At 39.3% G+C, this 26,710-nt stretch overlaps 1 protein-coding gene and 2 pseudogenes across 5 annotated transcripts in view; 2 read left to right on the forward strand and 1 right to left on the reverse strand.

Annotated features, from left to right (window-relative positions):
• Atf7ip2 (activating transcription factor 7 interacting protein 2) overlaps positions 1-23,414 on the forward strand; it is a 55,510-nt gene extending 32,096 nt beyond the window's left edge. For 4 of the 5 annotated variants that reach the window (XM_031362322.1, XM_031362331.1, XM_031362346.1 and 1 more), the window contains 5 exons: positions 11,584-11,657; positions 13,265-13,326; positions 14,472-14,538; positions 19,492-19,577; positions 20,482-23,414. In XM_031362322.1, coding sequence (XP_031218182.1) covers positions 11,584-11,657; positions 13,265-13,326; positions 14,472-14,538; positions 19,492-19,577; positions 20,482-20,892 — 700 coding nt within the window. In that variant the 3' untranslated portion in view covers positions 20,893-23,414. The remainder of the gene's footprint in view (positions 1-11,583; positions 11,658-13,264; positions 13,327-14,471; positions 14,539-19,491; positions 19,578-20,481) is intronic. The other variant, XM_031362353.1, reaches the window with a different exon arrangement.
• Positions 5,802-10,581, reverse strand: LOC116086200 (annotated as a pseudogene).
• On the forward strand, positions 15,210-15,310 carry LOC116086673 (annotated as a pseudogene).
• Positions 23,415-26,710: the final 3,296 nt, after the last annotated feature.

Consider the following 26,710-nt stretch of genomic DNA (forward strand, 5'->3'; position numbering starts at 1 on the left):
TCATGACCAAGAAGCAAGTTGGGGAGGAAAGGGTTTATTCAGCTTACTTCTACATTGCTGTTTATCACTAAAGGAAGTCTGGACTGGAACTCAAGCAGGTCAGGAAGCAGGAGCTGATGCAGAGGTCATGGAGGGATGTTCCTTGCTTGGCTTGCTTCCTCTGGCTTGCTCAGCCTGCTCTCTTATAGAACCCAAGACTTCCAGCCCAGAGATGGCACCACCCACAAGGGGCCCTCCCCCCTTGATCACTAAATGAGAAAATGCCTCACAGCCAGTACAACAAGTGAAGAAGCTGAAGACCCACAATACTGGCACTCTGTAGCAGATATGTTTATGCAACAGTGGATCCTGTCTAACACAGATACTCACTTTATGTTGTATACTGAAACAACCTGAAGTTTATGTAGCTGTTTCAGATAGTTAAGCATCCTTTACAAAGTGTGACAAACGTGCAACTTGGCCATGATGACTTTTGTGTTTTGTCAATTGGTTTTTTTGTTTTGTTTTGTTTTGTTTTTGTGTTTGTTTTGAGGCGGTGCTCTTTATTGACTGGCTAGCTTGAAACTAGCTATGTAAATCAGGTTGGCTTCAAACTCAGAAATCATCTTACCTCTTCCCCTGGAGTACTGAGGTTAAAGGCATATACTTTGCCTCAGAAGGTGAGTTTTATAAAACATTTAAGGAAAAATGCATACATTAAGTAAACTCTTGCCAAAGATGTTAAAAGATGCTTGTTCAGTTCATTTTCTGAGACATGAACCTTGACACTAAAATTGGTATTAAAAATATTGTATATATGAAGAATTACTCACAATAGATTCATACAACCTAAAGAAAATAGAACAATTTATAAAAGTTGATTGTATCATAATAGTACTGGTCAAACTGTCAGATTAGTGTAGCATGCATTAACCTCCTCATAAGAGGAGACCCTAAGCTAGGATCTCCTTGTAAGGATTTGGGATCTTGTTCTGTTTTGTTTTGTTTGTGGTCCTAGATAAACTGCATTAGTACAACACTCAGGCATCAAGAGCTAAGCAGGAACTTATCTGTATAATCTTTATAAGACATTTTTTTATTTCCCCCTATCCTTGTGACATAGTTCCAGTCTCAAATAGCCTCTCAAGTGTTTCCTGTGAGATGTTTTATTGTGATTTTTGGTCTTCATGCCAGTCCACTATGATTTCTAAGCACCTTCTGCTTAGAAGAAGCACTCAGGAAATAAAGGCAGGCAGAATTCTGCGAGCTTGAGGCCAGCCAGGGCTACATCTCCATGTAGCCCTGTCTCCAAAACCTAATGCTGCTCATTTAGGGGCCAGTGAAATGGACCAGTAAGTAAAAACAAACTTTCCTTAAAGCTTGATGATATTTGTTCAATTTCTGGAGCCCACATAAAGGTTTCAGAAGAAGAGATCCATTTTACATAGTTGACACTGATCTCTCTACGTATACACCACAGCACGCACATGGGCACACTCACATGTATTTACAGGATGATAAGGTTTAGGGCTAGAGAGATGGCTCAACCTGTGTATTAGTCAGGATTCTCTAGAGTCACAGAACTTAAGGTAGTCTCTATGAAGTAAAGGAACTTATTGATGACTTACAGTCTGTAGTCCAACTCCCAACAATGGTCAGCAGCAGCTATAAATGGAAGTCCAAGGATCCAGCAGTTGCTTGGTCCCACAAGGCAAGCAGGTGAAGCAGAGCCTGCCTTCCTTCTTCCAATGTCCTTATATAGGTCTCCAGCAAAAGGTGTGGCCCAGATTAAAGGTGTACCACCACACCTTTAATCCCCAGATGACCTTGAACTCATAGATCTTCATATCTTTTTTTTCTTTAAGATTTATTTATTTATTATGTGTAAGTACACTATAGCTGTCTTCAGACACTCTAGAAGAAAGCATCAGATCTCATTATGGATGGTTGTGAGCCATCATGTGGTTGCTGGGATTTGATCTCACGACCTTTGGAAGAGCAGTCGGTGCTTTTAACCGCTGAGCCATCTCTCCAGCCCTAGATCTTCCTATCTTATTCTTCTGGGATTCATAGCAACTATGCCACCACACCTTTAATCCCAGATGATCTTGAACTCATAGATCTTCCTATCTTAATCTTCTGGGATTCATAGCCACTATGCCTCAAGATCTCCATGCCAAATTCAGGTTGGAAACTTGTATCTCTCAGCCTCCAGATTAGGGCCACAGGTGAGCCTTCTAATTCTGGATTGTAGTTCATTTCAGATATAGTCAAGTTGACAACCAGGTATAGCCACTACAGCCGGTAAGAACATTTGTTATTCTTTTTTTAGGAAAAGAATTATTATACATACATATATATTTATATAAAGTATAAATTTATTTATATGAGTATACTGTCACTGTCTTCAGACACACCAGAAGAGGGCATCAGGTTCCATTACAGATGGTTGTGAGCCACCATGTGGTTGCTGGGAATTGAACTCAAGACCTCTGGAAGAGTAGTCAGTGCTCTTAACCACTGAGCCATCTCTCCAGCCCTAGAACATTTGTTATTCTTTCAGAGAATCTTCAGTTTTCAGCACCCAAACTGCATCTTAGAACCCTCTGAAACTCCAATTTCAGGGGATATAGCACTCTCTTCTGGCATTTAGAGTACCAGACATACACAGAATATAGACATACATGCAGGTAGAACATATATTTAAAACAACTTTTCAAATTCAGTTCTTTTTCATTTCATCCCTTCCTCACATCTTGCTAGGGAAGGAACCAAGGGCCTAGAGTATGCTAGCCAAGTGTTCTACTGTTGAATTAAATATTTACAAAATAAATCCTGGTAGTGGGTTTACTTTCCACCTCAGTGGTTTAAGTTCTGAATGAAAGACACACACTCAGACTTTATATTTTAATATGCCTTAAGCAATTCAATAGCTGGGCCACTGTCTAACCTTCACTTGGTTAATCCCGAGTTATTACTTACAAATTCCATGCTCTGCCGGGCAGTGGTGGCACATGCGAATCCCAGCACTTGGGAGGCGGAGACAGGCAGATTTCTGAGTTGGAGGCCAGCCTGGTCTACAGAGTAAGTCCCAGGACAGCCAGGGCTACACAGAGAAACCCTGTCTCGAAAAACCAAAAAACACCAAACAAACCAAAAAATGAATTCCATGTTCCGTCTTGGCTGCCCCAGACCCAGAGGCCTGCCTAACTAGGTCACACTCTCCTGACTCCGTCATACGGCAGCCATGCCTCTCTGTCCTGGACTCTTCTCAGGCATGGTGTCCTCCCTGTCCTGGACTCTTCTCAGGCATGGTGTCCTCTCTGTCCTGGACTCTTCTCAGGCATGGTGTCCTCTCTGTCCTGGACTCTTCTCAGGCATAGTGTCCTCTCTGTCCTGGACTCTTCTCAGGCATGGTGTCCTCTCTGTCCTGGACTCTCCTCAGGCATGGTGTCCTCTCCTCTACACTCTCCCGGCATGGTGGATCTCTGTCTTCCTCCCAGTTCCAAACCTGGGAATCCTAAACCCCACCTATGTCTTTTCTCCCCAGCTATTGGCTACTGACATCTTTATTTACCAATCAAAATTAACTGGGAAGGGTTCCTCCGTGTCTTAACATGTGGACTCTCTCATGCAAACAATTTTGGGGGCCCAGTTAACATTATAATACTAGCTGCATTAGTCCAAACCCACTATATTTCCCCTCTTTTGTCCAGTTAAAAAGGCTCTTTTCTCTCAGATAAAAATTGAACACAATTATAATAGTTATGCAGATATAAAATATGATATATACTTGTAATGTCCACTCCATCATATGTGCCAATTTAGATAAAGTACTCTATCATCTATCCTAATTTAAAGAGTTTACAATTCAGTATCTAAATTATGTCTGATTTGCATTACCATCTGAAAACTATTCTTTCAAATCTAGAACATTTCCTTTAATGCTAAACAACTGAAGTTCAGTTATGACACTATAGCTAGTCTTCAACTCTGTCAGAGATCTAAGAAGGAATTAAATACTACTTGAATATGTAGGAAGCACAAAGACATAGTTTCCAACACTTAAAAAAATTTATAGGGTGGGACCTGAGAGAAGACTCAGTGGTTAAGAGCACTGACTACTATTAATGAGGTCCTGAGTTGAATCCCCAGCATCCACATGGTGACTCACAATCATTTGTAATGGGATCAGATACCCTCTTCTGGTGTATAGTGTGTATGAAGACAGTGACAGTGTACTCATGCATAAAATAAATTTAAAAAATAAAATAAAATCTTTAGGAAATGTACATTATCTTAAAAAAAAAATTGTAGAGACAGCTGACTGCCTAGACATTCCCCAATATCCCTATAAGATTGAAGCATCTATCTTCAGCCTTCTGGCCCAGAACCATGTGACAGACCTTGAGTGAAGCAGGAATTATGAAGGACTGTCTTGGCAGAGTTTAGCAGTTGACTAACCCGCATCCATGTGTCCTTTTTAGGAGAGTAATTGTCTGTAGAATGAAAGTAGGATATTTCTTATCCAGTGGCTAGCTTGCCACAATTGAAACAATTCCAGTTGGAGGTAATGATGCTCAATATCTTCTTGGAAGTGGAATGGGGTTACTGTCAGAAGACATGTCTTCTAGTCAAAAGATATATTAATAATGAAATTATTTCAAATGCCATATTCTGTGGATCTCTGATGATTTTTGAAGACTGTCTACCTATATATAGTATATCTGAATTGTTAAATCTTGAGTACTTTTAGCTATTTACTGTTTGAATAACATTGAAAATACTTTGTAGAATTAATTAAATAAATCCTTGCAGCAGGTTCCTGCTTCCCATCCCAATGCTCTGCATTCCCAAATGAAAGACGCCCCCACAGAAGCAGGGGGAGGGAAGATGTGATAGGGGGTTCCCAGAAGAGGGGAAACTGGGAAAGGGAATAACATTTGAAATGTAAATAAAGAAAATATTAATAATAAGTAAATAAATGTTAAGTAGCTGCACAAGTACATGTTATTCGCTCATGAATAAAAATTCTTCACAGTTCAGTTTCTAGGAAAAAAAAAAAAAGGACTGGGTCTAAGCCTTATATTCTTTTTTGTTGTTGTTGTTGTTTTTCAACAGAATTTCACATGTTTTATTTTGTTGTACATTCTTATAGAACTGGGTTTGTTTTTCCAGTTTTGTACAAAAATAGATGTCCCAGCCACCATTTACTTAACTGTCTAATATTTAAGACCAATCAATATGTTCCCTGGAAATATGCAAAAGTCTCATGACTAACTTGTTTTTAAAAAATTCTTTAAAACAAAAATCTCTGTGTGTGTGTGTGTGTGTGTGTGTGTGTGTGTGTGTTTACTCTCAAAGCACAGCATTTGCACAGCAGCAGCCAACACGGGGTTCAATAGCTTCACTTCATCCCTAACTAAAACTTTGAATAAACCAGTGATTTTACTACAAAAAACTCTGTCCTTGAAAGAAAGGAGTGGCGGTCACACATGAATGCAAACTTGGAATGATTAGGTCCTAAACATGGCACTTAGAAAGTAGCTTATCGGAGCATCCCACACTTCGGAGACTACTCTTCTCTCCCTCCTTTAATTTCCCCTCAAAGAAAAAAAAGAAAAAAAGAAAATACTTCCTTCAAAAAATCCCATTAAACATAAGTTTATAAATTTTTAGAAATGCCTTGTACCCAACACAAAGTCTTTAAAAAAAAAAAAAAGAAGAAGAAGAAAACCTGTACTGATAACCCTACAATTGAGATCTGTTCTTGGTAACACCTAAGACTGTTACTGATCTTTGTAACACCTAAGTTGTTGTGCTCAGTAGCTCTCAGGTTTAAGACAGCCTCCATCTCCTTCACTTACAAAACGCTTTCTTCCCCTTGAAGGACAAGGGAGTTGTTTGGAAATTATTCCAGCCTGAAAACATTCCTCCACAAATCTCTCAAGAACAGAATATGAGTGTGGGACATCTAGATTAATATCGGGAATTTCATTGTAAATTCTCTCATAACCTCTTTTCATTTGGTCTGTGATAATAGTAGAAGACTTCCACAAGGATTTTAATAAATCTAAGATCATCTTGAATGTACTTTCTCCAGTTGACTCTAAAACCATTATAATGGCTTCATACACAAGCTCGTGGTGATGAATTCCTTCCAGTTCCTTAAGGCAGTGTTCAGCTTCTGATATATCTCCAGAGAGTAAATACTCTTTAAGCAGCATATCAATCTCTTTAACAAGGTGATTGACAGGCTGCTGCCCATAGATCCCCACACACTATCTTTACTCTTCCCACCTTTAGACATACTCAGGAGCACAATAGCCTTATCCAGATCAGCTCTAGCCTGTACACAATCTACAGTTCCTTTGTAACTATCGATAGAGGTATTACATAAGATTCCATCTCCAACAGCTTTAGCAATAAACTGGCCCACCAACTGTGGTGCTCTAGGAGTGTCCAAGGTTAGCTCAGGGAGCTCCTTCAGCAACTTGTCAAATGACTTTTCCACATCATTTGTGCTCATCACTGTCCCGCAAAGGTCAGAAAGCAGCTTAGTTGTCATCTCCCGGTGGCTGGCCTTCCCCTCCAAGGCTAGGGACACTGCCAACACCAGCACACTGCTCTTCGTCTCCCCAAGGTTTAAGGCTATTAATAGTCCACAACTTCATTTGTATCTTCGTGCTCAAAGTACTCCTGTATAATTGTGTTAGATAGAGTCTTCTCAAATGCGGTCTCATCAAGGGGCAACACTACAGTTTCATAAACACAGTTCTGGTCCTCATCATAGTTTGGATCTTTCACATCCACCTCCTCCACATCATATACCTGTCCAGGTGTGCCCCAGACACCCTTGCCTCCTGTACCACCTTTCTTTGGCAGCCCCCTTCCTTTCCCAGATCTGGACCACTTATATAGCAATCTTCCTTTTGGGCACAGCAACTCCATTCTAACTGCTTCACTTCCATTATCACTGAATGAATCGCCTCGGCCAGAGTTCCGGGATGAATTTTTCTGCAGTTGTCTTTTTGCTTTAGCATTAATTCTAGTTTCATTAATAGTAGATGTGGAGATCCAATTTCCATTTATTTCATTCTTTATTTCCTCAGTTCCAGCATTTTCTTCATCTCCAGAAAAGTGAGAGTCGCTTAAATTGTCAGGGTCAGTGGGGTTCACACTCAGTATCTGCTCATTTTTCTACAACGATTTTTCCTTAATTTCACTTGCACTGATTATACACAAATTACTAAATGGAAGTCTCCCTTTAGAATATTACAGTAGCGGACAGACGTGCAGCAGACACAGCGTGTGTTCACAGAGAGGGGGCTCCTTTCACGGCTTTGTTTTCTCTAGGTTGTATTCTACTTTTTTAAGGGACCCCTCTCAGGCCACCACCACTTGCCTGGGTCTCCGGTCTGCCAGCCCTGTCCCCACTCCTCAGCCTCTGCGGCCACCTTGGAGTGCCCTTCTCGAGCCTGGTATTCTTAAATAAGTCATATAGGCGCAATGCCTATCTTAGGAGTAGCAATATTAATTTTAAATTTTGTATCAATATATAAACTTTGTACCAATGTAAAAAATAACTTCAATTTTGCATCAAAATACAAAGATTTCTACCAATGTAAGATAATGGTTATAAAGTGTTTTGTTTAAGAGTAAAAATAATAATTTATCACTATTTGTCTAATATCTATAGTATTGCTCTATCCCTTTTTTCTTTTCCACCCCCTCCCCTTTACCTAGGAAAGAAAGCATAGAGAAGAGGAAAGGAAAGATAGAAATCCCCAAGTCTAAGCTCTGTTTAGTTTTCTCTCTGTCCAACATTGTGACCATTTCCAAATTATCCCTTAAAAGGACAACCTATCTCTAATTTTTTAAAATAACCATAGCCAAACACCCAAACACTTGGAATTGAGATGATGACTCTCCATAGCTTCTTCCTGCTGAATTGAGGTGATACATTTTTTAAGAGGTGGAGAGGGGTAGGAAAATTAGAAAAATTGGTTAGATTTAAGAAAGCTAGTTTTAGCATTTGTTATCCAGTCTCTGTATAGTTAGAAAGTTCAGGGCTTATCTGAGGTCCTGACTGGATCTGTCTAAAAGGCTTTATGAACCACGGTTACTAGGAATTAGTAAGCACTCCTGAACCTGTTCTGGTAGCCAGTCTCTGGAAACAGCATCAGGTGAGGCAGGGAGCTGGGACAGCATGGAATCTCAGCATCCCTGAGGGTGAACCTTGCCAGAGCTGCACCTTGGTGTTTCACTCTGTAATATATGAATCTTACAGCCAAGTTTTTAGTTCTATAAAGATTTTTGTATGGAAAGTGCAAGGTGCACAAATCAGTTAAGAATAAATTTTTGCTCCTTGTTTGACCAGGTGAAAGACAGGTGGTTTTTTTTTTTTTTTTTTTAATGAGTTAGTTTGATCAATAACCAATTGTAATAAATTTTCATTCATGCCATATGAAGAATGGCATGATGAATTTTAAGGATTTTGTAATCAACAAGATTTATTGGCAAATTTAGCGAATTTTTGGCTAGAGACATTTTTATGTCTAAATCAGTTTCAGAACTGTTCCCCTGTGGAGGGATCAGCAATTTATGTTACCTGTCCCGTTAAATCTTCTTGAATTTTTCTTTCCTGTCTGTAGCCAAGATCTTCAGGGAGCCCTCCCCTTTCCTATATGGTTGGGGCCTGCTTTCCTTTTTTTTTAAAAAAAAAAAAAGATTTTTTTATTTTATGTACATGTGTACACCATTGCTCTCTTCAAACACACCAGAAGAGGGCATCAGATCCCATTACAGATGGTTGTGAGCCACCATGTGGTTGCTGGGAATTGAACTCAGGAGCTCTGGATGAGTAGTCAGTGCTCTTAACCACTGAGCCATCTCTCCAGCCCTCTCTTGATTCTTTTTTTTTTTTTGATTTTTTTTTTAAGATTTATTTATTTATTATATGTAAATACACTGTAGCTGTCTTCAGACACTCCAGAAGAGGCGTCAGATCTCATTACAGGTGGTTGTGAGCCACCATGTGGTTGCTGGGATTTGAACTCATGACCTTCCGAAGAGCAGTCTGTGCTCTTAATCACTGAGCCATCTCACCAGCCCTCTCTCTTGATTCTTTTACTCAACACTGTGGTGCAAAATCCATGGGTGCTGTTGCTTAACTGCAGTGGTTTATCCATTGTTGCTGAATTATGTCTTTGTATCAGTAGACCATGGCAAATCTACTTAGTCCACAGTAATGTGGAATGGTTGCAGGTTGGAGAAAATTTTGGGGTATGTGAAGAATAATAAAGACTTCCAGAGTTAGACAATTTTGGGTAAATATTAAGTATTTTTTGGTTTTATACCTAATGCACATAGGGAACTTTTTTTTTTTAGACAAGGTTTCACCATATAGCTGGTTGGGCTTGGAACTTGTTATATACACCGTGCTGGCCTCGGAAGTTCTCTGCTGCACCACCATGTCTGGCCTGAAAAAGGCTACAGGAATTTGAAGCAGTACTATTTGCAGTACTATCAGTGAACCAAAATATATATAAACCCTAATTAGATCACAAAGTACTGCCAAATTATAGGACACCTAAATAAATAATAGAATATGTCACATTTATGATTTAGAAAGCTAATTATTGTTAAGCTGTCGCTTTACACTGTTATATGTATTTAATGTAATCCTAAGAAGCCATGGCAGATATTTTGTAGAATGTAGCAAACTGATTAAAAAGACATAAATGCTAACTAACACTCTGAAATAGAAGCAAGGTTTGTAGACGCACTCCATTCAGAACCTACTGGAGCAGTAGTAATTAAGGCAGTGGTGTCCTCTGACTCCTGCTTCCCTCCTGCTTTTCTCTCGTCTTCTTGTGCTCTTCCCTTCCCCATTCCCTTCCCCCTCTCTCCACATGGTCATGGCTGACTTCTACTTCTCTGCTCTCTCCCCCTGTCTGCCTTTCTCTACCTCTGCTACCCTCTTAACTCCCCTCCCCATGCCCTGAATAGACTCTATTCTATACTAAAAAAAGACAGTGGTTGCATGGGGAAGCATGTAGATCAATGTGCAAGTTAACGTGACCCAGGGCGTCCCTTGATTTGTGAGAAAGATACCATGGTGATTTCTTTTCTTTCTTTTCTTTTTTTTTTTTTTTGAGACAGGCTTTCTCTGTGTAGCCCTGGCTGTCCTGGAAATCACTCTATAGAACAGGCTGGCCTCAAACTCAGAAATCCACCTGCCTCTGCATCCTTCTGCCTCCTAAGTGCTGGGATTAAAGGCGTGGGTCACCACTGTCCGGCCTTTCTTTTTTAAAAAAAAAAAAAAAATGTTCCTTAGAATAACTAGAAGAGAAAAGTGTCATTCTTAGCTACATAATGAGACCAGTTAGACTATATAGGCGCTGGCTCAAAAGAGTAAGATTAATAATACTTACACAAAGGTAAACTTAAGCTCATTTTGGTTTTGGGGGTTTTTTGTTGTTGTTTTGTTTTGTTTGAGACAGGGTTTCTCTGTGTTGCTCTGACTGTCCTGGAACTCACTCTGTAGACCATACTAGCCTTGACCTCATATGCAACTGCTTCTGCCTCCTGCACCACCATGTCCGGCCCTCAGCTCTTTATATATAAAATTTGAATCAAAGTGAATCCTGAATATAAAAACTAAAAATATGACATCTCAGAAGATGATTTTTTTGAGTTATGGATAATTAATTTAACATTTTAACAAACTTAATATACTTTCTATATTTTAACAAAGTTCTCAATAAAAAGCCTAGGTCATAAAAGTATGGGTTGAAATCACAGAAAAATATTGTCCTTAGGCTTAGAATTAGTGGTAAAGTAGTGGCAGCTATCATCTAGTAATTTTTGTTTCTTCCAGTCTGGCTTCCTGAGTGCTGGAACCACAGGTATATGGGATGCCCAGCCTCATTCATGTGTCCTGTAAGACTCTGTGTCTTTATAGGTCTTAATTTTTTTTTGAACAAAACTATGTGCATTAAAGTAATATTTCATATGCTTATATATCTGGTATATTAGTATATTATACTGTAAGTATTGTAACTATATTCCTACTAAGTTTTACTTTTCTATTACTGGGAATTTTCTTGTACTTCAAAAAAACTTATGGGTATTGGTGTGTGCAGTGTCACTTGTGGACGTTAGGGAACAGCACATGGGCGTTAGTTTTCTCTTTCTACTATATGGGCTGCAGAGACTAAATACAGGCCATCAAGTTTGGCATCAAATGCCTTAACCTGTAGAGCCATCTTGCCAGCCCTCCCTGTGCTTGTGTATTATATGAATGAATTGATAGTACATGGGCTTTCTTAAATATTTAATGTTGTATCCTCATACAGTTTTTCAGGTAATTCAGGTAGGGCTGGCCCTACACCTCAGCAAGTAAAGGTGCTTATTTGCCAAGGCTAATCACCTGAGACCCAAATGATTTGCACAAAGAGAACTGATTCGCACATGTAAAAGATAAATTCATTAATAAATTTGGTAAATAGCATTATTAAATCAGAAATTGGAGGAGTTCTGACCATTAACTACAGATTTAAGCCTGATAATGCGTGCTTTTTTTCTTTTTAACCATTTTAGTAACACTGATGATGTTATGTTGATTTCTGTGGAAAATCCTAATTTGAAAACTTCAATTACATCAGATCCAGCAGGTATCTTAATATAATTAGAATATGACCTATCAAATTAGAAAGCTTAAAAATAAAGAATGAACAGTGACTTTTTAAAAGGTTTTTATTTTCATTTACGTGTATGTGTGCTTGTCTGAGTGTATACCTTATGTGTGTGGATGCCTTGAGCAGCCAGAGAGGACATTGATTCCTTTGGAGCTAGAGTTGTAGGCAGTTATGAGCCACCATATGTGGATGCTAGGAACTGAACTCTGATCCTCTAAAAGAGCAGCAAGTGCCCTTAACTTCTGAGTCATCTCTCTCTAGACCATTATCTTTTAATAAGGTATAAAATTGTCAACTCAAAGATCTTTTAGTTTATATCTGTGATTACAGACTTTAATATCTAATTAAAAAATCAATGATTCGTGAATAAAATTGACTTTTTTTATTCTTGTATATATCAGCTTAAGGCCTTTTGCTTCATTACTATATTGATCTAATGTTTTACATCTTCATCTAATGATTATACAACTTTTATGTATATCTGTTTTTGCCTTTTGTTGTCTGTAGTGGTAATTTGTGTGTCTATCATTTAACAACTTAGATTAAAAGTTTGTTCTTCAGTAACTACTTTGAATTTTAAAAATTTCTTTTGGTTTTAGAATTTATGTCTCTTTGTTTAAAATAACTTTTTAGATGACATAGGTTACCTTTATAGAACTCTGCTTAAAATGTATACTCATTGTATGTGTTAAGTAACATTTCATTCACAAGATAGAAAAAACGTTGTAGGTAAGGGAGCACTGAATTTCTGCTCTTCCTGCTTCCACTTTCCAGGTGCCTGGGTTATAAGCATGCGCCATCACACCTCCTTTCCAAGTGCTGTGGCTATTGCCATGTGCTGTCACACTTCCTTTTGTAGAAAACTTTCTAGCTTCTCTAACTTTAAAATGGCCACATTGCTTGCCTACCATTTCTTACTCAGAATTCCCTATATTCATGTCATGTTTTGTTGTGTTGGAATGTTTATATTTTTTAAGAGTTATTTATTTATTGTATATAAGTACACTGTAGCTGTTTTCAGACACACCAGAAGGGGGCATCAGATCTCATTGCAGATGGTTGTGAGTCACCGCGTGGTTGCTGGGATTTGAACTCTCAGGACCTCTGGAAGAACAGTTAATGTTCTTAACCGCTGAGCCATCTCTCCAGCCCAGAATGTTTATATCTTAATATTAGAATGCTCCCTCAACCCATATATAAAACTATTTATCTCAACAGCTTGTAAATTAAAGAACTCCAAAGAAATGGGGAAATGCACATTCCAGGAAGGTGCTCCTCAAGCATTCTACTTAAAGATACCATGAATAGCAAAGTGTCATAATTGCAAGTGCTAAAATAGTTTCAGCCTTTGTAAAACAAGAGCTACTAGTGTAGATGTAAGGCAGCAGAAAGAAAATAGGTTTTAATTTCATGTCAAATTTTTAAGCTAGTTTATCAGTTTTAGGGAATAAATTTAGTTATTATATAGTAAATTAGTATCCCTATCAGTATTTGTGGTTTAGTATATTGTATTGCAAAGACCATGTTTAATAGTTAAATAAATTTAATTGGATGTATTCATTTTTTTTATTCTTTTCTTCCAGAAATTAGAAAAAATACATCAAGAAATTTCAGCAACTCACGTAATAGCATGATTAAAGTTGGGGTAAGTGAGAGTTGCTGTCTCTGAATATTTCATCTGAATGTTCATGCTATGGGAACTGCAGTGTTGCAGCATGTTGTACGAAATGAGTTTTGTTATCCACCTTTTATCTGGGTGCACTGAAACTGTTCAGTGAATTGTCCCTTTACCGTCCCTCTTCAATGACATAAACTAATAATAGGAGTAGTTGGTGTATCCAGATTCTAGGCCAACTTGCACACTGAAAAACAAGCAGCTACATAGATTTCAGAAATACACACATTTACCAATTCATTGAGATTCTTTGTTTGTTTGTTTTGTTTTCCTTGGTTTTTCGAGACAGGGTTTCTCTGTATATAGCCCTGGCTGTCCTGGAACTCATTCTGTAGACCAGACTAGCCTCGAACTCAGAAATCCACTTGCGTCTGCCTCCCAAGTGCTGGGATTAAAGGTGTGCGCCACCACTAACCAGCGAGATTCTTAACCATATTTTCAGACACTTCAGTATTTTATCTGTGTCTCTCATGATGGGACTATCTTGGATCAGCCAATGATTTAAATAATGACACAGGCTTTTTAATATTTTAAAGCTTAAGTCTTTTATTGGGCAGTCTCCCAACCACTCTAACCCGACTAATACTGTCACTATGTCCCACCACATGGCCAGCTTTACCTGTTTGTTCTGTCAGTTCACCTGTGTGTCCCTGGGAATGTCCCTGGTGAATCTCCTGTATGTTCCTTTTCCTACTGTCCCTCTCTTTACCCAGAAGGTCCACCTTCTTCTTGCCCCAGCAATTGGCCAATCATGTACATTTCTAGATTGCCCTAGGCAGGTGAGGAAGAGTGATTATTTGCAAAGTGAGAGACTGGTGATGGGTCATAGAAACAACAGTAGCAGATTCTTGTCAGTATTTAGCGCTCTGCTCCTATAGAAATAACAGTTGAATATACAAAGACACACCATCACACAATGAACCCCAACAAGTTAGAGAACATTGAGAATCCAGATTCTATTAGGTGGAGTTGGGGTTAACTTAGTAGTGACAAGCATGAATGTGAACAAGGCCAAGGTTCAGTTTTAGCCCACTGAAAAAATAAAAATGTGTTTTCATATTTTAAAAAGCATTTTCCTGCTGTTAAACTTAATTCTTTTTACAAAACCTTTTCAGCCTGTCAAGAAGAAATTTGATTTTGTTATTGACTTGACAAGAGAAGGCCTGTCCAACTACACCATAGGTAATTAAAGGATGCTTTTACATCTTTCTAAGAAAATGTATGAGTTTATATAACTGCACCAGAAATTACAGAATTGTTCTGTCATTGTAAGACTACCTCTTTAAAGGTATTCATACCATCTACCCCATTCCCAAAGCCCTGGCAACCATTGATCTGCTTCCTTTTCTACAATAAGATCATTTCAGTGTGATTATGGGATTGTTATGAGATTGGCTTCTTTGTGGTTCTTTGGCAGGTTATTCATGTTGTCCTGTATTAATAATGTGTTCCTTTTTATGGTTGAGTAATAGCCCAGGTATGGACATGTCATAATCTTTTTATCTATTCACCTTTTAAAGAGCACCTAGGTTGTCAGAATACTATGAGTCTCTTTTCCCCGTGTCACACATTTTTTTCACCATAACAATAGTGCCAGAGAGGATATACCAGAATCAGGGATAGCGGAATGTTATCCTTATGTCATATGAAAATGAAGAATTGTGACAGCAGTTTCCTGTACCTCCAATTTGAACCAAAAGATACAGTTTTCTGGGACTGGAATTCAATCATATAGTCTCATTCTGAGTACTGAGAAGAATAATCTGCACGGCCAAGAAATTCAGTCAACTTTAAGCAGAATCAGAATGGAGAATACCATATCAACACACATGCTCATTTTCATAAAAAAACCAGTGGAAAATTACATATGCTAGCATTGGACCAATACAAAGATGATTAGCATGGCCTCTGTACGAGGATAGCATACAAATAAATGCATGATGTTTCCATACTTAAAAAAAAAAAGATGCAGTCAAAGTAGAAACAATTTGTCAGCTAAAGCTATGTAAGCCAAAAGAAAATTGAATGGTATCATTAAAAGACAGGAGGAGGGGATCACCTCCATCATGAATGAGACCATCTGGATTAGGGAGTTCATGACAACCATATACTTCAGAGCAAACAAATGTCCTTCACTATAAAAAGACAGCAGGACTGAACACAGAAGAGTAGCCACACCAGATGTCATCTTTGTATTTATTTTTATTCAGAACTCATTTTGGTGGCCACAAGACTATTGGCTTCATTATGGCTTATGATTATTTTTTAGATTATGCAAAGAAAAACAAACCCAAATAGGGATTTTTAAAGAAGTGGGGGAAAAGGCCTCAGACAAACAGCAAAAGGAAAACAAGATCTCAATGGAAGGGGGGTGGAAGAGGCTGTGCCTACAAAGGCCAACACTGGTGCTGCCAAAAGCAAGACAGGCAAAGATGTTTCAGTAACATGATCAGTCTTGTTGACACAGTGTCTCAGGAGAATGTTGCCAAGTAGAGACACAGAGACCACTCCAGACAACCATCCAAACTGAGAGTCTCTACTAAGCCAGCCAGAACTGCCTGGAGAGAAACTTCTCATGAACCAACCTCATATACATTTTACAGGGAGCTTTTGGAGGCAAAGAACATAGATAAACTCCATCTGGGTTGGTAGCTGCAGGGGTCAAGCAAGCACGCAGTTTCACAGAAGCTAAGAACATGCAGTAGGCTGGGGCACTTCAATCCTGAGTTTCTTGAACAGGGTTGGGCACTTTCCCACAGGACTTTGCATGGTGGCTGTAGAAAAAGAAGGGGGATAGTTTCAGGTTAAATCAAAGATGGCTTCAACTGAGACAATTGAGGAACCTGTGCCCTGTCACAGAGATGACTGTAGCCTATAGAAATTTCAAGAAAAAAAGTATCAACCTGAAATTTTTAATCTAGCTAATATTTTTCAAAAATGATTCAGTAATGGTGCTTACCTGTGATTCTAGCAATTGAGAGTTAGAGACAGGAGGTTTAGGATTAACTCCAATCTGGGCAATGTGAGACCCTGTCTCAAAAACAAAAATATAAGCAATATTAAGGCTTTTTCAGATAAGCAAAATTTGTTGCCAGCAGATCTTCACTGTCAGAAATAAAGGTAGGGGAGTGTGTATATACATATGTACCAGTGAATAATGTGGAGGCCAGAAGTTTACGTTAGGGAGTTTTTAGACAGTCTCACTATATCTAGAGCTCATCACTTTACCCTCTGGATCTACCCATCTTCACATCCCTGATACTGGGGTTACAGAGGGCTGTGCCCAGCTTTCGTTGTGTGTGCTACCAGGTCCTCATGCTTACATAGCAAACATGTTAGCCACTGAACCATCATCCCAGCCCTTAAGGAAGTTCATTAAAGGAAATAAGATAACAACTGAAAAGTGGATTCATATTAAAGAGTGTTAATCTGATTGTGGTACAGTAAGGATGGATATGGTAACACTTCAAATAGAAGAAGAATAAACCTGTTATGGCAATAAAATGGAGTTTTCAAGACTCAATCCAGGACACTCCACAACAAAACAAAATTGAATCCAAAGCAGGAAGACACTTACTTCGATATAAATAAGGAAATAAGTGAGCAGACAAGATGTCCTAAGTAGTGTTATCATTAGGGAAAGTAAAGCCATAATGAGATATAGGGCACATCCAGTAGAATAGCCAAAATGAACTGAAGTTGAATGATTGGTGAGGGCATGTCACAACTTGAAATTCTTTGTAACTAAGAATGGCTAAACAATTTAGTTTGGCAGTTTCCTAAAATATTACTTACAGTCTCCTTGTATGACTAGCCTTGTCCCATTTATTTATCTAAGAGAAATGAAAACTACATCTTAACAGATTGATTTGGCAGGATCTCATTTAGTAGCTAATCTGGTCCTTAATTTGGAGTTTTACCTCAGTTTTCTGTGTGCTGAGATTATAGCTACATACCATAAAAATATAAATTCTCATAACAGCTTTATAATAATTCAGAACTACAAACAACTTATACATATATATTCATAAATATATTAATATGAATATGTATTCCTTATTTATATAACTTAATCAAAAAATTAAAAGTTTATATATGTAGCCTGTGTATAATTTCACACACCATAATAATCTGTATTTGAAATTCTAGAAAAGGCAAATCTTTTTTCAGTGCTAGATATTGATCTCTTAGCCATGTATGGTACTTCAGTTCTCTGTCATTGAGATACATCTAGTCAGTCTGTGTGTGTGTGTGTGTGTGTGTGTGTGTGTGTGTGTGTGTGTGTGTATTGTAGACCTAGCTCTCCTAGAACTCACTCCATAAATGAGGCTTGCCTCAAACCCACAGGCTGCCTCCCAAGTGCTGGGATTAAAGGCATGTACTGCCACTGCCTAGCTTATATATAAATTTTAGTGACAATAAAGCACTGATTTTTATGGGGCCAGAAGTGAGATATATTCAAAGGAATATCAAAGAACTTCTGATGATAAACTGGACATAATATTGCATGCTATTCTATATCTTGTTTTGATGATGATTTCAGATTTCAAAAGTATAAAATTTAGAAAGCGTATAAATTGCATCTCTGAGTAGATTATTTCAAAAATACAACATTAAAAAAAACTTTTAATTAAGTTGAAACTAGAGGCCACAGTTTTCGCCTGTTTTAATGAGAATGTTTAAATAACATAGTTCTGGCTACTGTTGCTTTGGGAACACAAAACAGCAATGCCACTGTTGCTTATCTCGTGTGTGTGTGTGTGTGTGTGTGTGTGTGTGTGTGAAGGAATTGGAAAGTATTTAAGACATTGTCATCAGTAATGATAACAATACCACCAGTTGGCAAAAATCCTTGTGTTGCTTTGTCCAGGGCTTGTTGATTATTATTTTGAAATACGTAGTGCTATTCCTGTGAAATTGTGTTTCTTAGGTTTTTTTTGTATTAAACTATTAATGGTTTTATATTATATGATAATTTATTTGAAGACTTTGATCTTAGCAAACCCAGCTTTGACCAATTAAAGCATCATTAAAAACCTACACACACTCTCAGAATTAAGATTAAAAAGTCATTACCTCTAAGATAGTTTCTTAATGTTGTAAAATGGTTGACCATGGTGACATGCATATTTAGGAGGCAGGTGGATCTCTGAGTTCTAAGGCAGTCAGAGATACATAGTGAGACTGTCACAAATATAGACACAACATTCTCTCTCTCTCTCTCTTCCTCTCTTCCTCCCTACTTCCTTTTCTCTCTCTCTCTTCCCCCACCCCTGTAAAAAAATAATGGATAATCTTTATATTAAGAACTAATATAATGTATATATTATAAAAGTAAAGTATAAGCAAATCAATGTGGAATTGTGCAGACGGAGGTGCGGGGGCAGTCATTAAGCTAGACAGACTTCACATAGTGATTACTGACCTAGCCCTTGTACTTGATAGTGTTATGTACCCACTTTAACCCTCCCCTTATGCTCTGTACCTAGCTGTTTAAATGTCCACAAACCTTGCTACATCTTCCCTGTGTTCCACTAAAGCTTCTCCATCTTTGCCACCTCTGTTTTTCTTCCTTTCCTGTTATATCTGTTTTTCCTTTCCTCTCCCCTTTTCCACAATCAACATCTTATATCTTATTCTTTCCATGTGAACACATGCCTCAGGAGAGAGTTGCCCCAGCTTATGGGATTTTCATTTGGGGATTTTTGTTTGAATTCTTATGCTGTGTATGTTACATATTTATATGTGTTTATAAGTAGCTTCATGTTGTAGACCTTATTGATCTAACAGAAGGGTCTACCTCTTGTCACTTACTGTGAATCCCTTTCCCACATATAAATACCTAATTCCTAATTGCATGATGAAGGAGTTACTCTTAGTGGGAATTTTTATCACCTTAATGGAAAATTTTATGTATTTTCTATCAAAAGTCTATATTCATATGAATTTTGTACTTGCAACTGTATCTACTACCCAAGGTATACAACCGCTTACATACTGTAGAATTTGTTCCAGGTAAATTTTACTTTTTTATTTCCATTTTCTTGTAGTGCTGGGGCCTCCTCACTAATGGTAGACAAGTGCTTTCTCACTGAGATACACTCCCAGCTCTAAATTACACTGTCTTGTTCACAGAAAGCCGGTCATTCACCCAGAAGTCAACTTCGAAAGCTGTTTTAAGATCAAAAGAAATAATCTCAGTGGCAGAAAATGGAAATGAGGTACTAACTTGAAATGCTGGGTAACGGATGTTCACTCCAGCAGAGTGGGGCTTATCTGTTTTACTCTTAAAACATCTGAGCCACATTTCAGCTTAGGAAACACCGAAATGACTTTTTATACAGTGTTCTTGTGAATTTACTTGTAAGAGAAAAAGAATTCAGCTACAACTTTCAGAAGCTACAGAAATGAAAACAAACACAGTTTTTCATTTATTTTAGGGATAAAAACCATTGTTGATGAGGCTATTGGAGAAATTACTGCAGTATTTGGAAATACAATGTTGAAATGAGATGGTTTGTTCTCCAGAATGCCTAAGACATCCTTCATTATGGTTTAGTAATATTCTACAGTATAGAAATCATTCTTTTAGCAGCTTGGAATGTGGCTCAGAGGTAGAACATTTACCCAGCATATGTGCAAGGTACTGGGTCCAGTTCCTAGGACCACTCAAAACAAATCTCAACCACAAAAGAACCTTTGAAAATATTTGATATAGAGGCCAGGAAATGGCTCAGTCATTAAGGTGCACTCCAAATGGGAAGACCTGAGTTTAATCCTATAACCCATGTTTAAAAACTAGATAAACCAAACTAGGTGGTGCTCACTTGTAATCCCAGAGCTGGGAAGGCAGATCACAAGAGTTTGCTCTAGCTTAATGCAGTGAGACTCAGGCTCCTGAGGAATATAGCATGTGAGGTTGTCCTCTAACCTCTCTACATATGTGGATACACTGACAACACACACACAAAACATGAGTCTAGCCTCATTTTTTTTTAAAATAATTTTTTATTGCTTTGTTGAAAGTTTGAGGAGTTAGAAGTAGATTTGTAGTCCTGACCTTCACCACTTTTGTCTGTACTCACCAAATAATCTCAGTGAACTTTCTTACAAATGTGTTTGTAGGGTTTTGATTCATTTGAACACCTTCCACCTCTCCCAGAGCCGCCACCACCACTCCCTGAGATGGCAGACAAAATCCAAGATACACTTCCTCCCCAAAAGCCTGAGCTGAAAGTGAAACGAGTTCTGGGGCCCACAAGCGTTGCCCTGACATGGAACATTCCGAAGGTCAACCCCAAGTGTGCTCCTGTGGAGAGTTACCACATCTTCCTGTACTATGAGAACTCTAGTCATTTGACTTGGAAGAAAATTGCAGAAATTAAAGCTTTACCACTCCCCATGGCTTGCACCTTATCTCAAATTTTAGCTTCTACCAAGTATTATTTTGCTGTCCAATCAAAAGACATTTTTGGGAGATATGGACCATTTTGTAATATCAAATCTATTCCTGGGTTTCCTGAAAACCTTACCTAAAAGTCCTCAATAATTTTATATTATATACATGTCATGTTTTCATATTCGAATGTTTTGTTTCTCTAACACTATATATTGTAATATCACATGTTGCAGTTTGTGAACCCTTTGTTTGGGGACAGTCTTACATTGTAATTGCCCTGGAATTTTGTGTGTTTCTAATTTGCATTCAGTATTTACTTCTGTTATCAGTGTTTTCATACACACTCTATCATGGACCCATGTTGTCACTGTGTGTTCCTATGGTGGCTATGGAATTGCTGCTGTGTCTGAAGCCGTCAGGTACAAGCAACCACTTTTCCCATTCTTGACAATCAGCTATAAGCAAAACCAGCCGTCTCTGACATATCTAGTATACAGAAATTCTTTCCTGTTGTTTTCATTCTAAATCGGGCTATTGATTTGTACCCTTTGCTTTTGTTTGGCTGGCAATCATTTGAGAGAAATAGCTTGGAGGTTTTGCCTAAACAGCACAATTTGTTAGATCAGGCATTGTGGAATATGCCTCTAATGCCAGCACTTGGGAGTCAAAGGCAATGCCAGCTTGGTCTACATAGAAAATTCCAGTCCAGCCAGAGCTACATAATAACAAGCTGTTTCAAAAAGAAAAAATGGTTTTGTTAGACTTTGTGTGTGTAGTATGAACATGAAAATGCACAGTGCTTCATATAAAAAAAATATCATTCAGCCTGCTATTTCAGCCATGGAGTTAATCTCTTAGACTTGAGGCTTTAATTTTTCCCCTTTGCCAATTTCCTCATTTCTATCAGAACTCAAGAGAACATAACACTAAAGGCTCTAATAGAAGAGCCCTTTGCATACCTTGCACTGAAGTGAAGTGCAAGCAGCCCAGGAGACACTTGAGATGCCCAAGTCACTACCAGAAGAAATAGACTAGACAGCTAGTACTGGGATGTTAAAAAGTGGAACTGTAGCATGGTTTCTAAGTGGGGTACTCTTCTGGTATTCAGTGGAGTTCTGAGATAGGATCAGGAAACCATATTTGACATGACTCCATCTTCACAAATAAAGCTGGTATTTTTTGAGGTTTTACTGTCTTTATGAAACATGAGTGAGTCAGGTGTGGTGGCATATACAAATCTTGGGAGGTTGATGCAGAAGGATTGTGAATTAAAGGGCAGCCTAGTCTGTGTAGCTTGTGAAAGAAGCAGGTTTAGGACTAGCATGGTGGTGCATGCCTTTAATCCTAAAACTCAGGAGGCAGAGCCAGATAGATCTTTGAGTTTGAGGGTAGCTTGGTCTACCTAGCAAGTTCCAGGGCAGCCAAGTACCTGTCTCAAAGAACTAAAGGGGGAAACTGTTTCTAGATGTGGTCACCTGCCTGTTTTCAGGCATTTTGTAGTGGATAGCAAGACTTGAGCTAACTGTGTGTATATCAGCAGTGTACCTAGAAAGCTGACAGGACCACAGGAAGGCCACCATCTGACCTTCTAGCTAAACATTGCTGAGTTTTGTCCTTTGAAGGAACCTAGAGTGGAGTTTCCAAATGTTAATATTTCAGTGACACCAGAAGAGCCAACTTAAGAACAGGAACATTCACAGCACAAAAAAACTAATACCCCATAAAAATTGTCTACTGTGCATTTTCCTCTAAACTTGCCAGAAAGCCAATGTTGAGTAATGGCAACTGGTAGCTCAGATTCCCAGACAATAGCCAGTAGAAGAAAATGGTATATTGCAACAACCTATATAGCTTTAGATTTGTAATGGTTTGTAAAAATTATGTTTTGATACATCTTTTTTTTTAAATGAGGAAATTATGCCATAATTCATAGAAGTCATAGTCACTAAATTCAAGCTTCAATACCAAGGGCCTGGTTCTTAGATCCACAATGTGTATGCCATACTGATACGGATGGATGAAGGGAACAAGATTTATGTCACCTTTTCTGCCTTAGAGCTCCATGTTAAAGCCCAGCTGCAGAAGCTGAAGTAACAATGCAAGTCTAGTATATGCTGGGTTCTGTAGAACATTAGTTCTCAACTTGTGTGTTGCAGCCCCTTTGGGGGTCAAAAGACCTTTCACAAGGGGTCACCTAAGGAAAAGTAAAGATGGTGGCCACCACTGGCACCTGCCATAGAGTTCCAAGGAGTCTGAGGAAACCCATAGAGGCTCTGAAGGGTGATGCAGCAGTGAAAATGAGTCTACAGACCTGCAATAACACTGGAATAACTAAGCAGGGCGAGGCTAGTCTTCTAGCAAGATGCTTTTAAAAAGTGGTCTCACAAAATCTGAAAGAGGATGGAACAGAACCGCACATTGCAGAGAATGATACCCTTCTAAGTATCTCGAGGCAGGGAGATGTGTGGCAGCCAGGAGCTCTCACTGAAGCTGCCCCTGGAAGCCCTGCCTAACTGCAATATCACCCTGACTCTGGGCAACCGCAGGGTGTCAGAGACAATGGTGTAGTATTGGCAGTGCTTCAGAAATCTTGAACCAGACCAACGAATGTTTGCATGGAAAGCTGTTTGGGCAAAAAAAATAAAACTATACTGTGTGACACACTGTAGTTTTCAATCCCACTATAACAAATGACTATGCAGTAGAGAGATGGAACAGAGCAGTAAGTGTACAGTGAAGACAGGCAAATCTAGAAAGACAAGACTAGAAAGACAGGACTCCTTGCTGAGTCAGACCACCAGGTTGGTGTGCAGCAGCCTGGAGCTTGTATGGCCCCAGTCCCTGAATACACTGCTCAGCCATACAGTTGTCCTGGTTCTGAGCAACAACAGGATGTCCATGATGGTTCATTTTCTGGATTGGATCTCCTAGAATGACTTCCATGGACTGCTGCCCCAAGAGGCCATGTTGGTATCCATAGTCCACTGCCCCAGGCCATCTCAAAGTCCAAGGTTCATGTCCTACAGTAGCTGGGGTCTGTGTTGATGTCTCTGGCCTTTGCCTGCTGCCTGAAGCCATGTTGATGTCAGTGGGTCATGCTGTCACTAGGTGCCAAGTTGATGTCCTTGGTTTCAGCTGCTGCCAAGAGCCATGATGGTGGTATTTTACTGGGTACCATGTTGATGTCCTTGGTTTGCTGCCAAGGGTGTTCGTGGCCAGTGCTGCAGCAGAAAGCTATGTTGATGTCTGTGTCTGTAGTGCCATCACAGACCATCTGGAGGCAATGTAATGACACCAGAGACCATATGGATGTCTGTAGTCCATGATGTCACCAGAAACTATGTCCATGATCCATGCTCCTAACTGTAAAGGATAAGGAAACTACTTTTGCATTGGTTTCAGTGTCTGCAGACTCAGTTGTTTACATTGGTTTCAATGTCTGCAGACTCACAGTTGAGGAGGGACATAGAAGGCTTCTGTGACAACCTCTATCCCCCTCCCTACAAAAAAATAAAATTAAATTAAAAGCCTAAACAGAAAGTCATCAAGGAGAACTCTTTAAAAATTGTGATAAGGGCCGGGCATGGTGATGCACGCCTTTGATCCCAGCACTTGAGAGGCAGAGGCAGGTGGATTTCTGAGTTCGAGGCCAGCCTGGTCGATCTACAGAGTGAGTTCCAGGACAGCAAGGGCTACACAGAGAAACCCTGTCTCGAAAAAAGAAAAAATGTGATAAGGATGCTGAACTATAGCTTTCCACAGTTAATGGCTTCTGGCAGGTGTGTTGGTGGGAAATAACTCATTTTTCTTTAAGGAGTTGTCCACCATGCTCCAGTGAATATGTGGACAACACAAGTTAGAATCCTCTTTTCCTCTTCTTCTTCCTCCTTCTCTTTTGTTTTCTTGCACAATGGTTGAGGGGTACCTGGGAAGACTAGGTTCATGATGTGAAATTCCCAAATAATAAAAATATTATATAAAAAAGACCATTAGAAAACATTTACATTATGATTCATAACAGTAGCAAGATTACAGTTATTAAGTAGCAACAAAAATCATTTTATGGCTGAGGGTCACCACATCATGAGGAACTGTATTGAAGGATCACAGCATTAGGAAAGTTGAGAACCACACTTCTCTAGAAGAACTGATTGAATGTGGGTGGCAAAAGGGATTTATTAGATTGGCTTACATGGCACAGACTAGGTAACACAACCGCCATGGAGAGGTTGGTACAGTCTCTACCAGTTCTGTACAAAATGCCTTGTTCTAATAGTGCCTGGTGGGTTTCCTGTAACCTTGGTATTTGGGAGGCTGTGACAGGAGGATTCTGTTCCTGGGTTATATAGGCTGAGTCTCAACCTATTTTTTAGTTCTGTAGCCTCAGTTCACTCCTGCTGAGTGAGGGAATCTCAAGATGACTGCTTGCTGTGGGAAACTGACTGGGATAGTGGGTTGCCAGGCTACCCTTAGAAAGTATTAAATCAATTAATTAAAGCCAGTCAAACACTTATCTCGGGCTTGAACAACTTGACTCATCTTTCTGTGTCTCCTTTTTCTCTGTTAAACCAAAGGCATTGCTGCTGGGGTTTTGGGGGGAGGGCATAGGAGTGGGGAGTGGTTGGTTGGTTGGTTGGTTGGTTGAGTTTTGTTTGGAGGGGGAGCTGTTTTGTTTTGAGCCTAGCTTTCTTCCCCTCTGTCTTACCTTCTCCCTTTCTCTTTTCTTACATTAACATTCTATCAGATGAGACTTGGAACACAGTTGCAGTAGTAAGTTCTAACTTAGTGCTGCCCCAGCCTCCATCTTAGATGTGGTTTGAAGTTCTCATACCAGAAGCAGATTATAATCACTTACTCATAGTGCCTCAGTGTGATCTATTTGTCTGTTTTATATGACTGCCTCCTGTGACCTCTGTTAATATGAGGTAACAAGTGTGCCCCAATAATTTCCCTTCTTTCAGGCCCTACCTCATCAAGATTGCCTCATACCCCAATAGCACCATCAGCTGATGACCAAGCCTTCAACACAGGGGCCTTTGGGGGCTACTCCAGATCCAGAGTGCAACAGATAGGGGCCAAGCCCTCTACCAGGAGAAAGAAGTTTCCTGTGAAAGGTATAGCACAAAGTTCTATGGCTGTCACCCCTTGGCCTCTTCAGGCCAGGGCTGGAGTTTATAGCCTTTCCAGAGAGACTTCAAGAGTAGATCAGAGAAGAATGACAATGGGGTCTGTCAGGGAAAAGCAAGCCCTTACTAGTAGTGATAGTTAGGACCAAAGGTGGGGTGCAGGAATTTAAGGGGTAGGAATGCCTTGTTTCCTGTTAACAGTGTACTGGGGCAAGGAGGCCACAAGAGCTTGTTTGTTTGTTTGTTTGTTTGTTTGTTTTTTCAAGACCCAGTTTCTTTGGGTAGCTTTGGCTGTCCTGGAACTTGCTTTGCAGGCCAGAGCCTCTGCCTCCTGAGTACTGGGATTAAAGTGGGAACTGTAGACACGCCCACTCCACACTCAGTCTGTGGAAGTGGCATGAGGTTCATGATGTTCAGAACCTCATGGCATTTATTCCTGTAGAACTCCACACTCTAGCAGAGCATGGCAAACGCTGTCCCCAATGCTGGTCTCTAATTTCTGAGATGAGGCAGGATCTTAATTCTGATGAAATCTTGAATCATCCCATAATTTTAATTGACATGTAATTGCATGTCTTTGTGGAATAGTGTGATGATTTGATATATGTATGCAGTGTACATCAGTAAGTACAATAGTCATATCACCATCTCCTTAAACATTCACAAACATACACAAGAAATTGTCACAAACTCCAGTAGTGTACAACACTAGAACACATTGTTCCTGTTTTCCTACCTCGTAACTTGGCTCTCGCTGATCTTCCTCACCTCCAGTGACTGCCATCCTCTCTCCTCACCTCCAGTGACTGCCATCCTCTCTCCTCACCTC

Source organism: Mastomys coucha, unplaced genomic scaffold (assembly GCF_008632895.1).
Source record: "Mastomys coucha isolate ucsf_1 unplaced genomic scaffold, UCSF_Mcou_1 pScaffold12, whole genome shotgun sequence".
Classification (NCBI taxonomy): domain Eukaryota; kingdom Metazoa; phylum Chordata; class Mammalia; order Rodentia; family Muridae; genus Mastomys; species Mastomys coucha.